General features: G+C 43.6%; 3 protein-coding genes and 1 long non-coding RNA gene across 5 annotated transcripts; 2 read left to right on the top strand and 2 right to left on the bottom strand.

Annotated features, from left to right (window-relative positions):
* Positions 1 to 23: 23 nt before the first annotated feature.
* Positions 24 to 6,918, top strand: LOC128753664 (uncharacterized). The gene is made up of 3 exons (XR_008413867.1): positions 24 to 197; positions 505 to 601; positions 5,010 to 6,918. It is a non-coding gene; the product is annotated as an uncharacterized LOC128753664 (long non-coding RNA).
* LOC128753659 (epsin-3-like) lies at positions 367 to 10,871 on the bottom strand. Its single transcript, XM_053855566.1, has 12 exons — positions 10,679 to 10,871; positions 8,872 to 9,064; positions 7,901 to 8,059; positions 7,694 to 7,777; positions 7,228 to 7,531; positions 7,024 to 7,142; positions 5,746 to 5,832; positions 5,215 to 5,338; positions 4,974 to 5,141; positions 3,519 to 3,614; positions 2,972 to 3,250; positions 367 to 2,906 (listed from the first exon to the last, which is right to left on the bottom strand). Exons 2-12 carry the CDS (start codon positions 8,938 to 8,940, stop codon positions 2,620 to 2,622), a joined length of 1,776 nt encoding a protein of 591 aa, XP_053711541.1. The 5' UTR covers positions 8,941 to 9,064; positions 10,679 to 10,871; the 3' UTR covers positions 367 to 2,619.
* A 143-nt stretch (positions 10,872 to 11,014) lies between these two features.
* LOC128753658 (MYCBP-associated protein-like) lies at positions 11,015 to 18,568 on the bottom strand. 2 transcript variants are annotated; one of them, XM_053855565.1, is made up of 17 exons: positions 18,560 to 18,568; positions 16,887 to 17,027; positions 15,986 to 16,092; positions 15,739 to 15,910; positions 15,434 to 15,549; positions 15,214 to 15,364; positions 15,003 to 15,121; positions 14,250 to 14,374; positions 14,081 to 14,180; positions 13,688 to 13,880; positions 13,418 to 13,605; positions 13,202 to 13,348; positions 13,041 to 13,139; positions 12,832 to 12,971; positions 12,639 to 12,750; positions 12,351 to 12,476; positions 11,015 to 11,186 (listed from the first exon to the last, which is right to left on the bottom strand). In XM_053855565.1, the coding sequence occupies exons 2-17, from the start codon at positions 16,993 to 16,995 to the stop codon at positions 11,088 to 11,090; spliced, it is 2,103 nt and encodes a 700-aa protein (XP_053711540.1). In that variant the 5' UTR covers positions 16,996 to 17,027; positions 18,560 to 18,568; the 3' UTR covers positions 11,015 to 11,087. The 2 variants fall into 2 exon arrangements, with proteins under 2 accessions (XP_053711540.1, XP_053711539.1); XM_053855564.1 differs by lacking the exon at positions 18,560 to 18,568 and adding an exon at positions 17,798 to 17,938.
* A 308-nt stretch (positions 18,569 to 18,876) lies between these two features.
* Positions 18,877 to 20,116, top strand: LOC128753661 (GTP-binding protein Rhes-like). Its single transcript, XM_053855570.1, has 2 exons — positions 18,877 to 19,473; positions 19,545 to 20,116. The coding sequence occupies exons 1-2, from the start codon at positions 18,921 to 18,923 to the stop codon at positions 20,078 to 20,080; spliced, it is 1,089 nt and encodes a 362-aa protein (XP_053711545.1). The 5' UTR covers positions 18,877 to 18,920; the 3' UTR covers positions 20,081 to 20,116.
* Positions 20,117 to 22,957: the final 2,841 nt, after the last annotated feature.

Here is a 22,957-nt window from a genome sequence, read left to right as displayed (position 1 = left end):
CGTGTGGCGTTTGGAGTGACAGGACAGGAAAAGCGTTGTGTTGTGTCAGGAAATAGATGGGCTTAAATAAGTCACACTTATGTTGTGGCACACGTGTATAGTTGCTCATATCAGAACAATAGAAAGCGATGTGATTTAGTCGTCGTAATTTGTTCCGGTAGAGCAAAAAGCCACACGTCATATGTAATTTTGCGAAGGTCCGTATCAGTCCTGATAAAAAGTTATTTTGTTGTGGTTGAAAAATACAGAAAATCTATTCTTTGCACCATTCCACATATCTTCTGTTATGAACTGAGAAGAAAGTGACTTGACATTAAATAAAAATACATAAGCCACAGACTCTGAACAAGTAAATTAAATAACATTTATTTACTGTTTCATATACGTCTTTGAAGTCGATACATTTACAGCCCGCATGTGTGACCTGGCCGTTCAGGTCCAGATCCAGTGCAGTGATGACCTGACATCCTTTGTCTATACTGGTCTTCTCTGCTTCCCTTTCAGATCATGAAATATCACAACAGAAGTGAAGCCACTGCATGAAGGGAGACAGCGCCACCATGACCCAAATATCCTTGTGTTTCAGCAGCAGCAGAGACAGGTACACAGAGTCACCTCGGTACAATCAGAGATCAGTTTAGGTCCGTTCCAGTGAGATTCTTAAGAGGCTGGTTTTGTACTCGTACTCGTACTTTCTCGTGCTGTCATTGAAATCATTGGAACAGACGCTACAGTGTGAGAAGATAACGGAACAATTTCATTAGCATTGACAGGTCATGATATTGGAACCAGAAAATCGTTGTAAAACATTGAAATGTGTTTTCAATATTTCTTTTGAGACAATTGAGGTGTTATGTTCTGTTTTCTGTCATAGTTGTAGCCAGATTGAAACATTTCAATGAAAGTCAACTGTCACTCTCTAATATTTAAACAGAATGTATTCCATTTCTTTTAGCATCGTGACAGTTTCCCAAATGGAATGCTACTGCTCTTTATAGTCAGCAGCCTGGGGCAGCTGCTCATCATTTTACAAGGTCTGGTCAGAAATCTGAAAGGAGTTCTCGTAACGTCACCAGTCATTGAATGTTTGTGCTGGTCAGCATATTGTACTACGTCATGGGGAGTATGGGACGACGCTGTCAGGAAGCAATTGTTATTGGAAGGCAAGGCAAGCTCTCCGTACAGTGCAATGTTAAATGTTACATTTGTCAATATAATATAGATCATGTTGTTTTGCCAAATCAATTTTGACTGACTTGCTTTGGCCCCATCCCAGCACTGGTTTGACACCTCTGACTTGTAAGAGAAAACATTCCTTATTTTCCCATGAGAGATCCGGGTCCCTGCCTGCTGGCAGGTGCCTATGTTCTGGCATTCATGTATTTGGTGTGAAGCAGTGGGGTTCACCCAAAACAGGCAAAGGATTTGTCAAAGAAAATGTAAATTACAAGTTAAATCTTTCAAATATACCTTTGTAGAACATGATTATATTGTCTAAATCTTTTTGCATGTATGAAATTGGAAAGAGGTAATCAGAATGCATGTGTGTTTGGATCTGTGTAAAACACCTGACATTTCAAGGTCTAGAAATTGGACAGCTTAGTTTTCATCGTTGAAAGCACATTGAAACACGAGTGAGAAGCGTATTTGGCAAGCGCTTTGCCTGTTGAGCAGCTTAGAGGAGGGTCTTGAAGTGCTCATGACACAGTTATGACTCTTTTTTGTGTTTTGTGAAACAACTGATTATAAATAAACAAACAGTGCGGCCCACTGTATGTGACGTCAGCATGAGAACCAGCTGTTTTTTGCTGAGAGAATCAGAGATGTTAGTGACACCAGTTTTCGCCAAGTTTTTTTTCTTATGTTTCTTATGTTCACTTCCTTGATCTGATCATTTTGAGCTACACTGTTAAATACACAGTGATTTTATTGGAAAATAGGGCGTTAAAAATGTTCATTTATGAACAAAGAATCTGTTGCAATATCTGTACTGATCTGCTGTACACACAAGTTTACTCGCTTGGTGTGTGTTGAAACCTATCAGGCCTGATGTCCCACAACCTTCTGAACGAGAATGAGCACAAACCAATTCCATGCTTGAAACCATGAGGAGCCAGGATCATTTTCGAAATCATGTCAAAGGCAAAGTGTTCTCCCGCTGACGTCACAGCATGGCTTTCTTTTATATGTTGTAGATGCACCGTACCTTTATCATTTTATCACATTGTACTGTTGTATTGCAAATTTAAGTCAAAATTGTGTCATCAGCACTTTAATGTCAACAAAGAAGAAAACATAGTGGGACTCTCAGTGAGTCTCACTTACCCCTCATATCGGTTTGGCCTGTGATTTTCAGTGGATACATTTCAGTGCTATGTAGAATCATGTGTTTTTGTCAGGGACATTATAAAACAAGCACCCACAGATAAATCAATCCGCACCTTGGACTTAGCACATGTGTGAGTCTTTTAGCAGCTGTTGTGTCTGTTGTCAGACAAAAATACATCCAGTCCATGATTTCTTCTCTTCAAGTGTGTGCCATGACATCAGAGCTGGATCTGCAGTCAGATTCTGGCTCGTTTGGTATTTTCTATTGTCAAGACTGGTGGAGGAGAGAAGTCATAGGAAGGGATTGTGACTCTGTGACTGGGTGCGCGACACCGGGCGGGGAGGGAGGGGCAGTAAAGGCTGGGGGAGGTTGGTGGGGAGGTCCAGAAGTCCAGCTGGAGGTTGTGTGAAGGAGGAGGGTAGGACAGGCAGCTGGTGAGTGAGAGGGAGCGGTAGAGACGGACTGTAGGACAGTATGTGTGGGGGCAATGGAGACGTGGAGGATGGCCTCATTTGGTTGAGGGTGAGGCGAGGGGTGTCGGAGTGGAAGGGGTTGGTGGGAGACGGCGCACTGAGACCTGAGAAGACGGAAGTAAGGGGTCAGACTTTATCGTACTGTACGTGTGAGGCGGTTTCACCTTACCTGAGAGGAAGGGGTTGTTGTGAGTTTTACTGGGAGGGTTGGAGGGGATCAGGGCGTCTAGGTTGACCAGCGAAGCCCCGGTAGGTCCCAGGAAAGCTTCAGGGGTCTGACAGACACGTGTCGGTGCGGTGCTGAGAGGGGGCGCCAGCCGGGACAGGTCGAACATCTCAGGGCTGGAGGAGTCCCGGCCGTTTACTAGAGGATTGAAAGAAAGGTCGCACCCTATTCCTGCTTTTTTGGGATTCACTTCAGTGTCGGTCGCACCAAACTGGTCAGAGTCTGCACCGGGACAAGACAGTGTTGCACACAGCAAAACATGAGTCAAAACAACGCCGTGCTAATGACAAGACGTGACTCCAAGTGGAGAGATATCAGAGCCGGGACAGCAGGTGCAACAGCAACACTTTAGCTGAAAATCATGTTGACCAATGAATTTGACTTTTACTTTTTGATAAATTAAGAAAAATAAACACAAAATTCCCGCGTAGAGAGGGGTGTCAAAACTGTTCTCAACACAAAAGCAGGCGGTGAAGACCACAGCTCGTACCTGCAGGGCTGGTAGATTGCTCAGATGAACCAGCAGGAAAACACTCTTGGATCCGCTCCTCACCGTTTGCCGCAAATCCATCCGTCTCTTCCCCATCTGAGTGAGAAATGTAAAACTGATGTATTGACAGGAACACACTCAAATGAGACACTGAAGTTGTCTTAACATACTGCATGTGTGATTGTTCACACTTACGATATATTTGGTTCAAAAATGTGCAGTGCAGAAGTGTTGTAGTCACAAACACAAAATTACAAGACTTGTTTCTCCTTAGAATAAAGCAAAATGGTGCAGTATTTAGGCTCATCTTTTGCAGTATTTCACTGACACAACGTTGTATAAGAATGTGACATGAAAGAAGGTCTTTATTTGTTGGTGTTCATTGACTTTTATTCTATTTTGACTGAGACTCCATATCAGGCGAATGGTCCTAGGCCATTCTTCTGTCTTAAAGAGTGCTGGTTAACTTGGGAGAAGACCCAAAAAGCAACACCAACATCTAGAAAACGCAGAGATGAAATGATGCCAAGCTGTTCCACGAGTGAGCGCATGCCTGCAATGCTTTATTGAGAACACGATTGTTCTATCCTGTCAGTTGCAGAGGAAAATTACCATCTAGATCAGAGGTTGGAAATCCAAATTCCAATAGGGCCACATCACATTTTGGCATTTTGGTGCCAAGAAAATTCAGATCACTAAACACTACAAAACTGAATCACAAATTTGTCATTTAACAGATAATTTTGTGTGTTTTTATATAGTAAAAAAAAAAAGAAATAAGGAAACACCATATGACTATTGTCAATATAAGTGAGTCAATATGTAGGGAAAAAAATACAGAATTACGTGTACAAAAATAAAAGTAAAATCCAAAACAATGTCAGCAAAAATAAAAATAACAAATACGTACAAATGTGTAATAAATAAAGTGTAAATAAAGTGAGTGTAATAAATAGAGGACATTAAACCATGGATGTACAATGAAACTTTGTCTGTGAACTAGTGATATTGAATGATAATAAAAAGCAGCTAGTCCGGTGAAATATCACATGTCAAGCTCAAAGTAGTCGGACCGCAAATCATCTGTTCCGTTTCCCTTTGACCTCATGAGACAGAGGCAGAGGGTCCCATGTGGCCCCCAGGCGGCTGCCTGCCCACCCCTGATCCAGATAGTTGACAAAACTAAATTCAAACTCCAGCAGTTGTGATGGTGTCGGGTGATGTGAAAATGTGAGCGGCGCATTCGTGATAGATATGTTTTTGAGAAGTTCTATTATTCACATCATATTTTCAAGTCATGAAGAGCAAAATACAATTTAAATGTTGTATTACCTGTGTGGAAACAAAGGTACATTTTTTAAAAAGACAACTTTTCAGGCATTGGCATTGAATTTTCACTGCATATATATTTCTAAAAAAAAAAACTGTCTAGAATCGGGATATAAAAAGAGCTACCTTCACCATTCGTTCTGTCCCACACATGATTTACAGGACTGGGAACATGTGCGGCTTTCCAAGGGTCAGTGCTTGAGTTGGCACATGGAGGCCAGGGATTAGAAGCGCTGGAAGAAGATGGCGGGGCCGACCAGGGATTACCAACCACAGGAGGGCTGGCCTGAACCGCTGCAAGCACAGATGAGGTTTGATTTTCAGTCAACTGACAAGATTGTCGGGTGCAGATCGATGTCTCGCCCACCTGCCGGCTCCCAGGGGCTCGAGGGAGCATCAGAAGACACAGCAGCAGAGATCCAGGGGTCAGTTCGAGCAGGTTGAGCTTTCGAGGATGCACCAAAAATATCTACCAGATCCAGCATGGCGGACTAGAAAGGAGCGGAGAATAGTTTTTTTTAGTGTGAGGTCAACATCATCCAAGGACTGGTTACTACAGGCGAACTAGCCGTGAGACGAGACAGTGAGTCTGACAAACGTGTGAGTCAAAGAGCTGCTATTGATGCAGGTAGCTTTCAGGGAAATGCCACGCTGAGCTCAGACCCTGATAAGACAAAGCCATTACGATTCAGTGGGCATCTCTTCTTTCTCAGACCTCATTATGCTGATCAGCTTTTTCTCCCCTCCCCGCCCGACTCATTTTCCCACAGATCACACAGCCAACTCCTCTGGCTGTAAGCCTGCCAAAAAAACCTCCCACAAAATGATGCACTCGCCAACCTTTCCATGCAGATACACGGCCGTCACGAACACGCCCACACGCACATTTGTAACTCACCTCTCCTGTCCCCGACTGGCTCTCTCTCCTGCTCTCATCCAGTGCTTTCTGTAGTAGGGACTCGTCTCCTTGGCGACAGTTTTTGTCCTGCAGGGGCGGCATCATCAACGTCATCTCCACCACAATTTATACACTCACACACACACAAGTTGGTCCACTATTGATTTCTGTTACAAGAAATGAAACATTAAACCAGACTAGAAAAGATCAGAAGACAGAGAGGAGAAACTTTTATGCAGCTACAGCCAATAATAAGGTGCAGCTAACAGCACACTTTTTTTTGAGAGAAATCATCAATACTTATGTTTCTGTTTCACAGAGATGCACAAGCATTTCAAGGAATAAAAATAGGTTCATTGTGGAAACTCAGAAGACAACAACAGTTCTTAAAACAGTACTTCAAACCTTTCTGACTATGGCCTATACAATATACAGCGCACGTCGGTCATGGACCGAGGACACAGCATGAGGTCATCCAACTATCCCTACCATACCACAAACAGAAGCACGAAGACACCAGTTATAGCCACTGACTACAGCACCAGCACACTGGTTGGCTCCTTAGTGATAACTTAGGTGCCATTATAATACAGAGAAAAAGCCTGTTGAGGAGTGATTCATGCTGTCGGGGTAAGTGAAGATATCATTTCCAAATCTCCAGCACACTGGGGATTTGAAATGTCAAATTCAGCCTCTTGTTTTGATTTTTTTTTTTTTCAAATTGGAATACACAAGTCATAAAATCATTCAAGTATATTAAACAAACACGGGTGAAAATGAATCTTGGCGCTCGTGAAACTGGTGACTCTGAACAGGGGTTGACTTAACATTTTAAAACAGAAAATGACAACGAAAAATGGCATCTAAAAAAAACAATGAGCAACATTAGTGCAGAATATTAGAAAAATATCTCTATCTGATAGAAAAGTTCTAGCACATAATTAAATTTATAAAAAGGAAGATTCAAATGCTTTATTATATATTTTCATAGAAATGTGGAAAATGCCATTGAATAATAATCGTATGAATATGAATGAAACACAATATTACAAATATTTTCATTTCAGTCTATACATACAATGCTTTGAAAAATGAATTTGGGCACAACAATGGCAGGTGGAGATCTTGAACGTGGGTAAACGTGGACACAATGTTGGGGAGCCCAGATGGTGTGTGTTCATTTAGGCCCCAAGATTTGACATGACTTAACTCAACATTCAAATTTAGCCAAATCTTAAAAGCAACAGAGCGACATGGAGAAATGTGTGAGACACGCACCTTCTGACTCTCCTCTCGACTCATGGCCAGAGCCAGCTGGAGCTGCAGCTCCTCCTCTCCGCTGGTCTGGGGTCTGGCTTGCTCCAGATCAGAGGCGGCTCTTGGAGACGACGACGAGGCTTCAGGGGAACAGACAGACACAGGGCCCAGCTCAGTGACAGCCAAGCTGTAACAACGCATGAGTAGATTCTGACCGTCACTCACAGTTAAAAGAGGACGGTGAGCCTCTGGAGCGGCTGAACTCCTCCCCATACAGCACAGCCATGCTGGGCTGGCTGGTTCTTCTTCCCGGATGGTAGGTTGGAGGAATTCCTCCGTACACACTGCCTCCTCCTCCACCACCGCTGCCTCCGCCTGCCATCCGCTCCTTGGTCTTCAGCGCTTGACTTCTCTCTTGGCGCAGCCGCTCCTCGTCCCGGAGAAGACACACCAGCTGGCGGGCTTTTTCTCTCACATTGGCCCCCTGGTCTCGTCCATCGCGGTCCACATACTGGAAGTCACGAAGAGTCTAGAGCACCATGAAAACAAAAATACTCATCAAACTCTGCTACTGCAGTTAAATATTTTTCAGCTCCAAAAGTACTTGTCTAGATTCATAGTAAATGTGAATGTGTTTGATCAATGTAGTGGGTGAGTTCAGGTGGGTAACAGTGAGCTTTTAAACTAATACCTGAATAGTGAAGGCGTTCTCGCGACACTGCTGTGCCACTCGCTCTGATCCAGTCTTCAGCAGGTAGTCCAGCAGAGTCATAGCCTGAAGTTAAAGGCCGGTGAGTATCCTCATACAGTCACGTTGGAAACAGAACAGACTGATGGTGAGGAATGGACGGGCACAAGAGTCAACACGGTGGATGAAATAGAAGCACTGCAGCATCACCTTGTAGACGTGCCTCCAGTTCTTCCCGCTGTCATTGAGCCGCTTCCACAACATACCCATGACTTCAGCAAACGCCACCACGTTAAAGGTCAGGTCAGCAATTTCTGACATGAGAGATGAGGATGGACCCCATGGATCGTTGGAGGTGGCCTCACGAACCTGCGCACCATTGTCAGGGGAGCAGTGATTAACATTCACGTCCTTCGAGTGACATACAGAGCATCTGTGTTCAAGTCAGAGGGATCTGTTGTGTTACCTCATATGTGGTGCAGTATGGAGAAATTGCTGAAATTATTTAAAGGCTACGAATTCATTTGTAACAATTACGCTTTTAAGTCAAAATATTTTTATATTCTTACTTCAAATTACCCACCAATGCGGCAATAAAATAAATGAACTTATAAGAATCCTAAAAGCCCCGACTCTTCTTCACGTCTGCCACAGGATGAATGGATTCTGCGGCAAAGTCCTGTCCTGCACAGGACACCTTCCATGGACAGCTACAGAACCCGATGCACATTACATTGTTTTTATATATTTTAAAATCTCTCTACCTTCTGGGTGGGAGCATCCGAAGCAGGAATGGATTTCATACAATGAAATTAAATAAACAAAATAACTTATCCAATATTTTTACATATGTGACTAAGAGGAGTTGCAAAAAGATGAGCTCAGTGTTTATGATTCTCAGCTATTCCTTTGTTGTGCCATCACCTCAGTTAGCTAACTTGCTAACAAAACAAAACAAACAAGTTTTGAATTAACTATAGAGTGATCTTGTCTTGGTTCAAAGAAAAAGTGGTGCAAGAATAAAAAAAACAACTTTCTACACACATTCATATGCTCTATAAATAAGCTTTCCTGAAACACTACAAGATTTTATTTGACCCGCAGCTCTTGTGAAAATCTTGCCAGATCTGGTCAGAGGTGATGTTGAGCTCGCCACAATATCGACAGCAAACATTGAATACCTTGATCTCCGCTTCAGAGTAGTTGTGCACAATGTTCTTGACTTGGCGGCGCAGCGCTGACGTTGTCATGGTTACACGTGATGAGGCAGATTAAGGTCGGAATATCCTGAACAGGTGAATTCATGGAATGCGGCGCAGAAAGGAAGTCAGACTGTAGAGGTCACTCTTCTCAGTCAGGCACGATCGGATCAACCTTTAGAGGAATATAAAGATGATAAACGGAGAAAGTAAGAGGATATATCTCACTATATCTCTCAATATTTATGATCATTTGAAATGTTTAGATAGACACTACATGAATGTTCCATAAAAACACCCACGTAAAGAGGCGCTCACAACCAGAACGCTCATGTGTGGTACCAGACAGCTGCTCACATTCCATGTCAATGAAAAAGTGGTACAATGCTGAAAATGAAAGTCTAGTCAGGGAACTAGGTCACACCAAAACGACAGCACCCAGGTGCCTAAAGACACATCTTTCTGTTGGTCTAGATTTAGGTCAACACACACATTCCAAGAGCTCGGGTCAAAGGCTTTTATGGCAAATTGAACATTTAATTTAGCGCTCAACTGAACCTTAATAAAAACTTTAAACCTTAAAATAAAAATAAAAATGGATCTGCTCTTTTTACTTTTCTTGAGTGTGAAAATAAATAGCATACAACTACAACGAAAGCAAACCAGCAGTGAAGAAAGGTGTCTTCTAATAACACACAAGCTGAGGATCCAGCCTCATTTCAGTATGTGTGTGTGTGTGTGTGCGCGCGTGTGTGTAAGGAGACAGCAGGCGCAAGTGACTGAAGGGCATAAAGAGGAAACTCAAGCTCAGCATCAATGACCTGTATCAGCTTTCTGCAAATCAACCCTCTGACAGCGTCGCCACAATTGAGAGAAGTTTGTATTTCTCGGCCTGCTGTGGACAGATTTGTCACTCTTTACTTTGCCACCTCACTCACCTCTCTGTCATTTACATTAGCACAGATTATTGCAATATTAATGCTGCACACAGCCACCAGAAAAAGACAAAGACAATGAGGGCACAGTTGAACCATTCTGCCTGATGGATACAAGTAAAGTGAAGAGCATCTTAACATGACATGGTATGTTTGTGTAGCTAACACTTGGACATATAAAGAACAGATATTATTAGCTAAGCTGTGTAGTAATATTCCAATTCATAGCAGTATTGGAGCACATTCTTGTGTCACAGCTTTGAGCTCTACACCTGCCGGTGCCAACTCAACCAGCACACAGTGAATCACCTCCAGTGCAACATGGACAAACTCCTCATCCAGTCATCTCCATGGAAACGGTGCTCCTTCGTGGACGCACCTCATTTGAATCCACACAGTCGCCAGAAACTTTCACCGCAGCGCCACAAACAAGTATTAAAAAGCGTCTCTCTGTCTTCGAATCTCCCCAATGAGCTTCCGTCCAGAAGTGCATCACAAACGGATGATGTTGCCAAATGTACTCTCATAAACACCGGCGTAACAGAGAGCCGCGGGACAACGAGACTGACCCACTCTGATGCGTCACAAGCAGAGAATCCACGTCAGCACGTCGCACACGTTGGCGTTTGCGCACGCGCACTTTGGCAGCAGGTGTATTTCGTATCAGGTGGAAAAGGAGGGCGACTATAGTGGCACTGCATCATCACTTCTACTACACACATACGCCGGTCCCCGCGTGCAGCGACCATGTAGTCTACACGTGTTGACCTGGGATACTTCCACAGTCAGGTTTCAGCCTCGCAATAATGGCGGCAAAAGTCGAAAACAAGCCACAAATTCGACGCGGTTCTTACCTTGTCCATGACTGCTGGAAGGCAGACGGGCACCGCCGGAGCGAGGAGTGGAAGCGGACCTCGCCGGCAGAAGGCTCGGCACGGATCGGTCGGTGAGTCGGTGAGCTACAACTGTGGAAGGATGCGAGTGATGAAATCCGCATAGGACACGCAGCATCTCTCCCTCTCTCTCTCTCTCTCTGTCAAACACTCTTGCTCATCCAGCCAGGCTCCCCCTACACACGCGCGCGCCAGCCGGCAGCGGAGAGGCGGGGGCGGGCGCGAGGCTTCTGCAGACTCAGCGGCGCTGCTGTCATCCACTGATGCGAGCGTGACACCGACCACAGAAGCAGCTCACCTCCACTTTTATTTGTTTTACAATGCAAACTGGACCCAAAAATAAAAAAAGACACGCCGTCAAGCGTGGTTTTCAAACGTAAAAGTCAATGTCAAAGTCGTCTTCTATGATTTCCCGCTCATCCATCAGGCTGCACAGGTTCTCCACCAGCTCCTCGATCATGGAGTACACCTGTGGAGACAAAAAGAAACGGTCTGATATGCATCATGTTGAGTTACAGGCAGCCATACTCACTGCTGAGAACACCCACCAGTTCATCACAGCAACAGGCTTCAAAAGTTTTTTTTTTTTCAACATAACTTAACAACACAACGAGAAATTCCCCGAGGAAGCATTAAACTAAACTAAAATGACAATTCAAATATAGATAAACAACAACAAGACAGCAAGGAATACTGTAATACAGACCTTTGAATATATCATAATACGAAAAAAATTTGATGCACTTGTGTAAAAACGAATTTGTGAATTATATATTGTGAAAAAAATATACAGTGGTACCTCGGTTTTTTAACAAATCGGAGTTTGAACAAAAAATTCGAGTTTTTTTGCTTCGGATTTCAAACGAAAATCCAGAACTTGAACGCCCCAGAAAAAAGCCGGAAAAAAACATCATCAACAACAACAGCGATCAGCTGACCCACAACATGCTTTGTTATTGTGTATAACGCAGGCTCTGTATGCAGACGTGTCCCGTTAGCTACATTTACTGGCTGTTCTTTCTTCATATTGAGGTGTAAAACCTTTCCTGTCTCCACACTGGACCGTGGTAGAGTGTCACAGGGGAGGCGTTCGCTCTCCACACCTCCGAGGCTGGAGCGCGCACTCCAGGGTTTGATGTCCTGTTGTGGGCTGGAGCTGGGACAGGGATGAGACGAGTCTGGGACAGAGCGTTACTTGGTTTATGACTTTGTCACAGCCAAACTGCACAGAAGCCCACATTCAGAGCTGGACACGCACCGGGCACCTCTTCACTTCTGGAGAGACCTCACTCACTCGGCAACCCCTCCCACATGCAGCGGCCACACACATAGAGGAACAGCGCACCTGCAGCAGACACTCTACATTCACTCCTACAAAAGACTATTTTAAGGCTTGGAACGCACTATTTCTTTTTCCATTCATTGTAATGGGAAAAACGGATTCGGATTTCAAACAATTCGCTTCTCGAACGGCCGTCTGGAACGGATTGTGGTCGAGAACCGAGGTACCACTGTAATTCATTCAAGCAAAAACAACATGTACCTGAATGCCTCTGAGCATATATTTAAAAAATACAAATAAAACACATTCATATTTCAAAATAATTTGACAAACAAGAATAGAACAGTGCACCTTTTGACGCAGCAGTCGCTTGTATATGACGATCATCTCCGGATCTGTAACAATCTGCTCCTCAGGCTTTTCCTTAGCCCCCTTCTTTGGGTCCTCCTTCTTTTTCTTGTCCTTCTTTTTGGTGTCCTGCATCCAGGACATAGTATCATTACCAATCATTAACTTAAAATAAACAAATACAAATCAATAGCTATGACAGCATAGATGCTGTTTGCTTACCACGTGAAAACAAAACTAAATGTATTTCAATGGCGACTAGTTTTCCTCGGCTGTAATCCAACGACTAACCTGTTCAGTTTCACTCTGCATCCACGTGTTTCTCTCTGGGAGGCCCAGTAACTGTTTGAGCCAGACCGCCTCTGCAGCCAAACTGTCGAACAAGATCCCCCACAAATGCTTCCTGCAGAGGGCGCCACACGACGCAAGTTGAGAACGACTCGACCATGTGTGAAGCGACGCATACTATTTGGTGATGACTCACCCCATTTCCACCGCTGTGAGGTGGTTGTTTCTAGGCAAAGGTTCCGAGAGCTTGATCAAGAGCGTGTTGAGTTTCTCCAGACCTTTTTCTCTGGTGATTGTCCACTCATAAGTCCCGTGCTCAGGCAGGGAGAGCACACCCTGAATCAGAATCAAGGACAATGATGTCTGAGAAACCTGTGAAGACCCCTAAAACAAAACAATTCCTACCTCTCTGAGTGTGTCCACAGAGAGGTCCCAAGTCACAGTGGGATTCACTTCATGCCACAGTTTCTTCAAATCCTCCACTGGCTGATCTCTGTATTGTAGCTAAAACAAACAGTTTTGTCAGCACCATAAAGCACCATATTGTGCATTTTCCTATCATTTACTTTTGGGTTTTTGTTGAGGAAGTCCTCCTCCTCTGTTATGTAGAGGTCTGCAGGAGAGCTGGGTCTCTCTGGAGTGTGAATCCCCATCAGGATGTCATACATTATGGACTTGCACATGTTGACCGTCACCGACTTCTCCAGGTTTTTCTTGGAGCAGCGAGAAAAAAATAACAAATGAGACAGTTGTATTGGGGTTTAAAGACGTATGTGAGGCACCTCTAACAACTGCCTCTCGTCCACTGTGCTGTCATGATAGAGCGAAACGCCCCTCAGGGTGACTTGCAAGGCGGCGCCTTGCAGCAGCACCGGGTGAGTGTTGAGCTGCCACTGCTCCGTTTTGATGCCTGGGCTCTGCGACTTGAACACAAACTCAATCTGCTCACTGGAGCCTGGAAGTATCACACCTTGAAAAGGAAGGAAATAATGAGGAACACGAAGAAGCCCTTGTGGTGTGTGGTTCCGGCAGGCGAGGAGGATCCTGTCTACCGGAGGCGGAGTCGAAGAAGAAGTGCGGACTCTTCGTTTGGGGCTTGAGGTTCGAAAAGCTCTGCGGCAAGAGCAGCTGCTGCCAGCTGAAGAAGATGGCCGTGTTGCCTTCGTTACGCAGGTCAACGTAGGAAACAGCGTTTTCTCTTGCGGCAGCCTCGAAGATGATTGTGGCATTGATTCCAACTTTACCCTGATTTGACAAAAAAAAACAAAAAAAAGGTCAGGTTCTTTCTGATATTTTCAACCCCTTCACACAGAGGGGTGGGACAAATGACTGTTGAATTTGATAGACATGTCAGCGTCCAATCCTTTGGACCAGGCTGGTTAAGTACAATATAAAAATCTATAACATATAAAGCTGTATGGCTGAACCTCTGTTCGCCTCCTCACCTGATGAATGGGAGTGTTTCCGGTCCAGCTGGCGAGCTGACCACAAAACCTGAGCGCAGGAATGACCGGCCGGTCATCGCTGAAGGACGACAGATGATCTCTGTGGAGTACTACATTGTCACATACCAGAAACATCATCGAAAACACGTTTCTGACAAATGCCACGTACATATTCTCTTCCTTAATTTCACTGTCTTCCTTTTTTTCCTTTTCCTCCTCCAGAAAGGGGCTGCGAGTGACTTCAACGAAAACCGTGGGTTTGTTTGAACCAATGACCTCCAGTCCACTCATGTCCTGTCAGAGGAGAGGGGATGTGTTGGTTCTGATGGGGTCAAGGCGAACCGAAAACTCAGAATCAGAATCAAATTCATTGCCGTGGTCAGTGGAGATCCCACCAACTAGGAAAGTGCTTCGGAATAAAGTGCTGTCAATAAAATAAAATAAAATAACTCAGCCATTTAATGCAAGAGACAATTTGAACATTGCTTACAAGGATTAAAACTTGACTTCTTTATCTGAATGGACCTCAGTAATATCCATCTAGTTGGATGTTTTCCAGAATGTTTGTGTATCACTGCATAGCTTGTCTAGAGAGTTGTACATGACACAGTGAGAGCTGCGTTCACACACTGTGTCTCTTTAAGACCTTTATTCTTTCCTCGGTTTCAGTGAAGATGTAGCCGAAGACGAAGAAGACTAGTCACACTCCTCACAAACCTGAGACAAACTATATTTTTAAAGACCACTCCCAAATACACCCTGCCCTCCCCCGCCTGTTAGGACGTGCATTTCTACTGTCTTCCTCTTTCCTTGCAACTGTACACATATTTTTAGGTTCGCCTTACACAATTGATGTCACAAATTCCAAGACTCAAAAATGTAATTTTGAGGAAGCAGAGTAATAGAAAACAAATGTTATCACCGGCTTTCTGAATTCAAAGTCGTGCAGGACTTCAGCAATCTCCTCGCGTTTCTCCTGCAGGTACAAACTCTGGGTCCACGTCCGCGTGGCTCGTCGCACACACTCGGTGTAGATGTTTCCTGTGAGGTCAGCAGCAGACGGTCGGACATGCACGTCGCTGTCAGATAGAAGCTCTAGGATCCTATAATTCTGTCAGCGCTCAAGGCCGTACCTGATTCAATACGCATGTTGGTTGACTGCCCGATGAACATGACAGGCTCCCTCTTGCCTTGATCTCTCAGAGTCAGAGTTGTTGTGATGCCGGTCATTTCATCTCCAAACCTCTGAGGAAGGCTCCAGAATTCGCTGCCCACGTGATAACCCTTCAACAAGAGGTTCGACGTTTGAAAACTGTGGCAAGAGTGAAGTGATTTTGTGAAAGATTATCGTACGTATCCATGGTGGATGAGCGGCATGACTTGATTCAAGACTTCCTTTTGTTCCTGGACGTCTCTGTAGTCATTGGTCTGGTTCATCAGCAGGTACTCCACTGGTCTCTTCAGTTGATCTGAATGGACAAGGAGATGGAGAACCCACTCAATGAGAGCTACAATGTGCATCACTATTACAGTGGCTGAATCCAAAATATTCCGAACTGATACTCTAAATAGTCCAAGAGACTGTCTAAGACAGAGGCCATATCACCAACTCATAACGCTAGTGAGTGTTTTATTGATATTAGAAACAAGTTTCTCACCTGACAATGAAAACGCCTGCTTCTTCCGTCGTCTCATAGCCGTGGACCAATGCTTCAGGGCGTTGCTCTGAGTATTTCGACTGTCCGACGGCATCTCTTCAGGGCTCTCTAATGGAATAACTGGGATCGTAGTTGAAGCATCGGTGTTGGATATCGGCATTCGCTTCAACAACTAGGAGGGTCGACGGAATGGAACACATCAAATGCAGTTTTTTAGGGGGAGGATAGGTATGAAACTTGTAGCTACCTCTGTTTCTCCTCTGGCCTCAAGGTAGCTTTTGAAATCCTCTACATTTCCCAGGATACTGTGAGGAAGAACCATTCCTTTTTTGTCAAACTGAAAGCCTGTCGGCCCTACAGAAGAGATATCATCATTAATACCAACAGCAACACACTAGATCACAGGCTTGAAGAGAAACCAACTGTGACTATTGTCTTCTACAACTTGAGTTCGTGAATGCTGAGCTTGATAGTGAAACTTTTAATAGAAAGTTTCACTATCAAGCTCTTAAACATAACCTGGGAGCATCATGAAACTCATATTGTCAATCAAACATGAGCCTTTGTGGCAACCCAAGCATCCATTACTGTGTATTGTGGGAAGAAAACAGGCAGTGTAATCTCATCATCACACAGTGAGGTGCTTTGTCGCCATGCTACCTCTTCTTGTTACATAACAGTCGGCTTCTTGGGTCAGACTGTGCTTTCATTTCGGTGTGCTAATAGCCACAGAAGGAGCCGTCGCAAGGCTTTCTTGTTTTTCCTTTCAAAAGTTCCAAAGGCTTCAAATTCAATTACAGCAAATGCAGTGGGGTTTCTGTTCAACAACAAGGCCTGAATAAAAAAATGCATGCTAGAAAATTAGATATTTTGAGAACACTGTGGATGTATTAGTCTGTCACCAAGGAGCTGCTCAGTGATGCTCACTGATGTAGGGGCTGACTCAAAATATGACTGTAATAATGCATAATTTCCTCCACCTTTTTGTGGAGTCTGGCAGCAGGCAAATGCGTCAGCTCCTCGATTGGAAATATAAATTTCATTCAGTCAGTTGTCCAAAAAAATTGAATTTGTTCAACCACAGGATTGTTTTTCTGTAAACAATGCTAAGGAGGATGTTGGTTGTTGTTAGGTTTCCACTGCAGTACCTGAGTAGTTGTTAGGTGGAGAGTTGTGGACCAGGGAATTCTGAATCAGCCGTCTCGGATGGGCCCTTGCATCGTCAGTTAAGCATGTTTTCTGCACGCGAGGCAACATCTTCCGATGATGGGTGGATGAGGGCTGTGAATCTGCGGGAAAACAATGTATCATTATTCACAAAAAAAAACAAACAAACTTAATAGTGATCCATAAATAGCACATTGAAGTTTAAATTAGATCAAAATACTTGTGTTCATACATACATATATATATATATATATATATATATATATATATATATATATATATAGAGAGAGAGAGAGAGAGAGAGAGAGAGATAGAAGTGAGGTGACTTGACAATGACACACTGGTGAACAAATTTAACATGTTAGAGGATTTGAATCATTTGACATTTACTTTGAGTTGGCTCTAATCTGTATTTTCAGAAACACTATTACGTCATCTTCTAATATCTTTGGAAAATGTCAGCAAGTATTTTGGCAAATCTGTCTTTTCTTCCACCAAAATACACTAGAATTTTATTTCTAGATCTAGCCGACCACGTGCAGTGCTCTGGATGGCCAGATTTGGCTCTGAGGCCAGAGTTTGACACCCAGTGAAGTTCTGAAAGTCACACATTAAGCTGAGCAAAAACATGTTTGCATTCGTAACATTCAAAGACCATTGAAATTGACGCACTGACTATGCTTAAATTTAATTTCTTATCAGCGGATCATTGAAATTGATGCAATGACTATGCTTAAATCTAATTTCTTATCAGCGGATCTGACACCAGCGGTCACCAGCACAAGCATTGGTCAGTCAATAGAATAGCCAGGGGACTTTAACACGTTTCAGTGGTCAAATATTCTCTATTTTAAGTATATAACATGTCTATATTTGACAATACTTTAATTACTTGATAAATGTTGATGATTGGAGTCTTGCCTCAGACCAATTCAATTGTTGCCTGATTTGCAACACGACAGAGGCTTCAACAGAAAGTGATATAAGCCTCGCTAATTTTACTATAGACCTGTCATTCTAACGTCACAAAAACCTGTGCATTTTTCCCATTTATATGATGAAGAGGGTCTTAAAGACCTGGAAACATCCAGGCATTAAAGTCATCTAGAGGCACCAAATAAAGACAACACTAAACAAAGGGACCCAACCCACACCATTACTCTCTGATATGGTTTTAGAAAATCAGCCACCACAGAGACATTTAACAACAAGTTAGAGCCACCTAAATATATGAACATGAATTTACAATCTCTTTAATAAATTAATAATTTCATTAAACTTAAAACTTAAAAAGACACCTTATAGTCAGTCGTTCTCTAGGAGTGTTTGAGAATTATCAATAACAACAAGTGCTGATCGTGGCTCCCCTTGAGCTATGTGTGAACCAACAAACGTTCATAACGCATCTAAAGCAAAGGATAAAAGCAAAACTGAAGTAAAACAACGTGAAACCACGCTGTCTTTTCAAATAAAGCCTCCAGCCAGCGTTAGCGTGTGCTAACTAAAAGAAGGAGAGGTCGACCTCAACGCTTTTCTCATTCGACAAAATAGTTATCAACATTTTATACCACCGCAGCTGGAGATAAACAAAGCCGTCAATATGTTTGAACACAAGTTAAACTTCAGTATTCAGCAGGCATTGAAGAGTATTTACCATATTCCATCTGCGTGCGGCTGCTGCGTAACCATGGCAACGAGTCACAACACGCACAACTATATCCCCCCTTGTTTTTGCCGGATAAATCTATGAAGCAATGAACAAATGCATGATTTCAATGGACAGATATAAATATAAATAAAATATAAATCACTGTAAATTGAAGTTGTAATGACGGTAAATAATAGATTGTATCGCGAGGAAGGATTGGCGCGTCCCTGACTGTCAATCATTCTGACGCATGCGAGTGTGGACGTGGGCAGCCTATAAAAATCACACTCGTCCTCCACATCAACAGTCTCGCTTTCAGTCAAACAAAAACACTTTAGATCCCATTGTTCTCTGCCGTTCAAGCACCATGGACCCGGGGCGCGCTCAGACGCTGGCCAAAATAGAAGGAGCGCAGACGCGTGAACGCGAGGACTTGTTGGGCTCAGGTCCGTCCAAAGTCTTTTTGGCTTACAGAGCAGCAACACAACACCTGAGCTCGTCTGGAGTTAAAGCGGGTCTGGGCATTCTGAAACTGGCTAGATCTCAATGGACGCAGGAGAAAAAGACCAGCGCACAGCTGACCCCCGGGGAGAGCAGTCACAGAAGATCCACGCTGGACCAGCTGGCGGCCTTCGTGCTTCACGGTCACAGGCGCCAAATCGACCACCGACAGGACGCGGCGTATTCCACCAAGCCGCAGAACTCTAAGCGCATTGTTGTTCTTGGGTCGCCACGAGTGGGAAAGACCTCCATCTTAAGAAGGTATCTTCGGGATGGATTTGTGGAGGAGTACCAACCCACGACTGAGGACTTCCTCAGAAAACTGTTCCGCATCCGCGGGGAGACTTATCAGATCGACGTCCTGGACGCGTCCAGAGAGCGGGACTTCCCGGCCAAGCGGCGGCTCTCCATCCTCACTGGTGCGTAAACTTGAAAACTTTATTTTTGCTCTCATCGTCGCTTTGTTCAAATAATTTTGTTTGTCTTCTAGGAGACATCTTTCTATTAGTTTTCAGTCTGGACGACCGAAGCTCATTCGAGGAGGTGTGCGCCCTGAGAGAGGAGATTTTGGCCGCGAAATCCAAACTCTCCAAGTCCGCGGCGCCAGAGCGCGCGCGGCTTCCTGTCGTGGTCTGCGCCAACAAGGTGGATCTGCCAGAGACTCTGAGAAAAGTCTCCCGCGCCGAGGTGCTCCAGGAACTCGGTGAGGACTGCATCTATTTCGAAACGTCAGCGAAGGACAGCACCAATCTGGAAAAGGTCTTCGAAATGATGGCGAAGCGAGGTGGACTCCCGACTGAAACTGGACCTTCTGGCCACCGCAAAGTGTCCCTGAGGTCATACCAAGCAGTGCGCACTTCGGGTCGCGCGCTGGGGGGGACAACAACCCCCGGAACCGAGGTGCCATGTGGAGCACTGTTCCCCCTCGCCCGTCGACCGAGTTTCCGCTCTGATCTTAAACAAGTCATCGGACCACGACATGTTCAGATGAACAACAAACGAGCGGAAAAATGCCCAATTCAGTGAACAGACTGTCGCAAAGATGCATGTAATATTTCACCAAATATGAGGAAATAAAGTTAATTTATTTGCCAACGAATGAAGCTTGATGTTTTTTTTATTTTTTTATTTTTTAAGAAAAACGTTGAGTCAGAGGCAGCATTATGTGATGACCGTTGCATAACCAAACATCCAGTCATTTCTTGGCTCCCCTCATCCTCACCCACTGCTGTGTTTGTGCACTGCAGTCATGATGTCAGGAGAGCACCTACTGTACACCTACAAAACCACGTGAAGGCATCTCCTGGAAGCTGGAGTATTTAAAGATATTTATAATAATGATGTGTATCTCGTGTGTTATGGGTGAACATAAAAATTGACATGGCAATCATTATTCAGACATCACATTTTTAACATTTGACATGTATCCCTTGCCTTATATCACTACACTTTTTGTTGACTCACCCATGCTTTTCTCAGCTATATATGGAACTATATTCTTCATTATAATATGAAATAATATAATATTCTGCGACCAATATAAGACTAAAGTTAAAGTGAAAAAAACATAATAATAATAACAATTCTGTACTAATAAAAATATATTAATAAAATAATGTATAAAGCCGGATCCCATATAAAACAGCTCTGAAATTCAGATTGCAAAGTGGGGTGTTTCAAAATATGAATTGGGTTGAAATGCCATGGAATTGAATAAATGGCACCCATCCATTACCTCATGCGTGTCGAAGGATGGGTGGCAGAAGCAGCAGGATAAGCAAAGAGGCCCAGGCATCCAACTGGCCATCGCAGTCCAACAGTCCCAAAACATTCACCATGGAAACTAAACAAGATGATACACTACAAAGATAAACAACCATGCTTTTAAAAGTATCCTCTAAAATGTAAGGCAAGCCTGGGTTTAAGCAGAAATAAGTTATGGTGGCAGAAAGACAAAAGGTGTGAAGATGTCTGTGGATTTTGCTGGTGATGAGGGACCTAGTTCTCTTGTTCTCGACAATGATTGAGAAGGTGTGCGATGTGGGTTTTAGGGACAGACTGGCAAGGAAGACAGCCTTATATGATGAATCCCAGTCAAGAAGTCTGTTGTCCTTGGCCTGTGGTGGGAGGAGACGGCACACGGGAGAGAGGAAGACCATCCACACCAGGATCTATCAGTGCTCCTTGTAGCATCTTCCTCTCTGTTCTCTCCTTCAAACCCTGTGCTAATGATAACTGGTCACAGAAACGATTCATGTTCATAATGAGACGTTCAATTGTGTCCTTTTATTTGGCTTATACATCACAGGGAACTGGGATCATTGTCACCCTGTCAGAGCACGTGACATCGGCTTTGTTGATTCACACATTTTAAACAGGTGACACACCAACAGATGCACGCATCCTCACTTGCATGTGAGGTGGAGTTTTCACTTGGACACACAGGAAACCTAGTTCATCACATGCTAAAGAAATGTGACACTGCGGCACGTTGTCATCCGCATGCCCAAAGACTTTGTCAATGAAGGAGTCGCACTATGATGGGACCTCCTGTCCCAACTACTTGGGATCCAATGTGGACTGCTCATCAAGTCACACAAATGTGGAAAAGTGAGAGTCCCTCTATAAACACTGCCTTGTCTTGGGAAACAACATGATCACAGAGAATTATTGTATTGGCTTTTTCTCCTATCACCGAGGCACAGATCTCTCAAAGGAAAAAAAACAATAACCTTTTATTTATTTTTATTTATTTATTTTTATTTAAACTGAGCGAATTTGGTATTGCAAGTCCCTCCCATACACGTGAACAAGATAAAAATAACAGAGAAAAGAAAATCAACATTGATTCACGTGATAATAGCAGTATTATTCGTGTCTTACAAAAGAGTCTGAGAATAACAGTGAATGTATTAAGCTCCTTTGCAATGAGCTTGAACACATCTGTGTAGCAACGTCCAGAGTCACTTCACGGTGACATCAGTGACGGTAGCTTCACTTGGTGAATGTTAGTGATTGTGTTTTTACTTCTGGTGGAAGATAGGGTGTTACCGATTGTTACCTTGTTAATATGGTCGGTAAAAAAAAAAAAACTTTCCTTGAATTTTCAAATCGCCTCTCTTTTGGAAAGTGTTTTCCAGACAAAAAGGCCACACAATCAGGCAGCGCTTCACACAGCAGGCTGGAAAAAGATAAAGAGGAAGGCAGGTGCCAGGTCACGCAGTCAGATGATGCTTAAACAAATGTAGAATCAACACCTCCACTCTCTGTGTTGACAGGGGCCTTTGTGCCTTCTAATGCATCAAATTAGGCCACTTTGGTCTTTTGTAGCTCTGAAATACAACTGATGCACAAAGTCTGTGACTGGAACTCACGCAGAGACTGACCTGTCTGGCGTCTTTCATTTTTAGTTGAACCCTGAGGTGAGACACTGTCGGCTCTAGGACTGGGTCAACAAGACAAAGTCAGATAACATGTGGCACGGTCATTGAGGTCAACAATCCTAAAAACATATATAGTTAAATTGATTATGGTAGTTATACTATGATACGCTACTCACACCAGGCATTGTGCCACCACTGCTCCGTGTCCACTGCAGTACTGAGTCAAAAGCTTCACTACTGTGAATACTACTACCACTGCCACTTCCAAACTTCTGCTACAACACAATTTTACCACTGCTTATCGTGCTACCATTTCTCTCACAACTACTACTATTCTAACAAAAGTACTTTTTCTTCTCTGCTAATACCACTATTCTTCCTAATAGAGAGGCTACTAGTGCTCCTCTTACCACTCTTTCAACTATAAGAACAGCTAATTCTACTCCTGCGAATACCATTACTACTAACTAGTAAAATACTATTACAACTCCTGACAATCACAAATACTACTGCTCATGCC

Source organism: Synchiropus splendidus, chromosome 2, assembly GCF_027744825.2.
Source record: "Synchiropus splendidus isolate RoL2022-P1 chromosome 2, RoL_Sspl_1.0, whole genome shotgun sequence".
NCBI lineage: Eukaryota > Metazoa > Chordata > Actinopteri > Syngnathiformes > Callionymidae > Synchiropus > Synchiropus splendidus.
The sequence above is the reverse complement of the archived record's forward strand: the minus strand, read 5'-3'. Positions and strand labels throughout refer to the sequence as shown.

Excerpts from the sequence above, each read along its gene's own strand:
- LOC128753659 (XM_053855566.1), bottom strand. The coding sequence starts at position 8,940 with ATGACAACGTCAGCGCTGCGCCGCCAAGTCAAGAACATTGTGCACAAC. Across the intron at positions 7,778-7,900 it reads ACTGGAGGCACGTCTACAAG|GCTATGACTCTGCTGGACTA; the intron begins GTGATGCTGCAG and ends CTTTAACTTCAG. Across the intron at positions 3,615-4,973 it reads GGACAGAACGAATGGTGAAG|ATGGGGAAGAGACGGATGGA; the intron begins GTAGCTCTTTTT and ends TTTCTCACTCAG.
- LOC128753658 (XM_053855565.1), bottom strand. The coding sequence starts at position 16,995 with ATGTTGCCTCGCGTGCAGAAAACATGCTTAACTGACGATGCAAGGGCC. Across the intron at positions 16,093-16,886 it reads TCCACCTAACAACTACTCAG|GGCCGACAGGCTTTCAGTTT; the intron begins GTACTGCAGTGG and ends TCTCTTCTGTAG. Across the intron at positions 15,122-15,213 it reads CAACATGCGTATTGAATCAG|GAAACATCTACACCGAGTGT; the intron begins GTACGGCCTTGA and ends CTGACCTCACAG.
- LOC128753661 (XM_053855570.1), top strand. The coding sequence starts at position 18,921 with ATGGACCCGGGGCGCGCTCAGACGCTGGCCAAAATAGAAGGAGCGCAG. Across the intron at positions 19,474-19,544 it reads GCGGCTCTCCATCCTCACTG|GAGACATCTTTCTATTAGTT; the intron begins GTGCGTAAACTT and ends TTTGTCTTCTAG.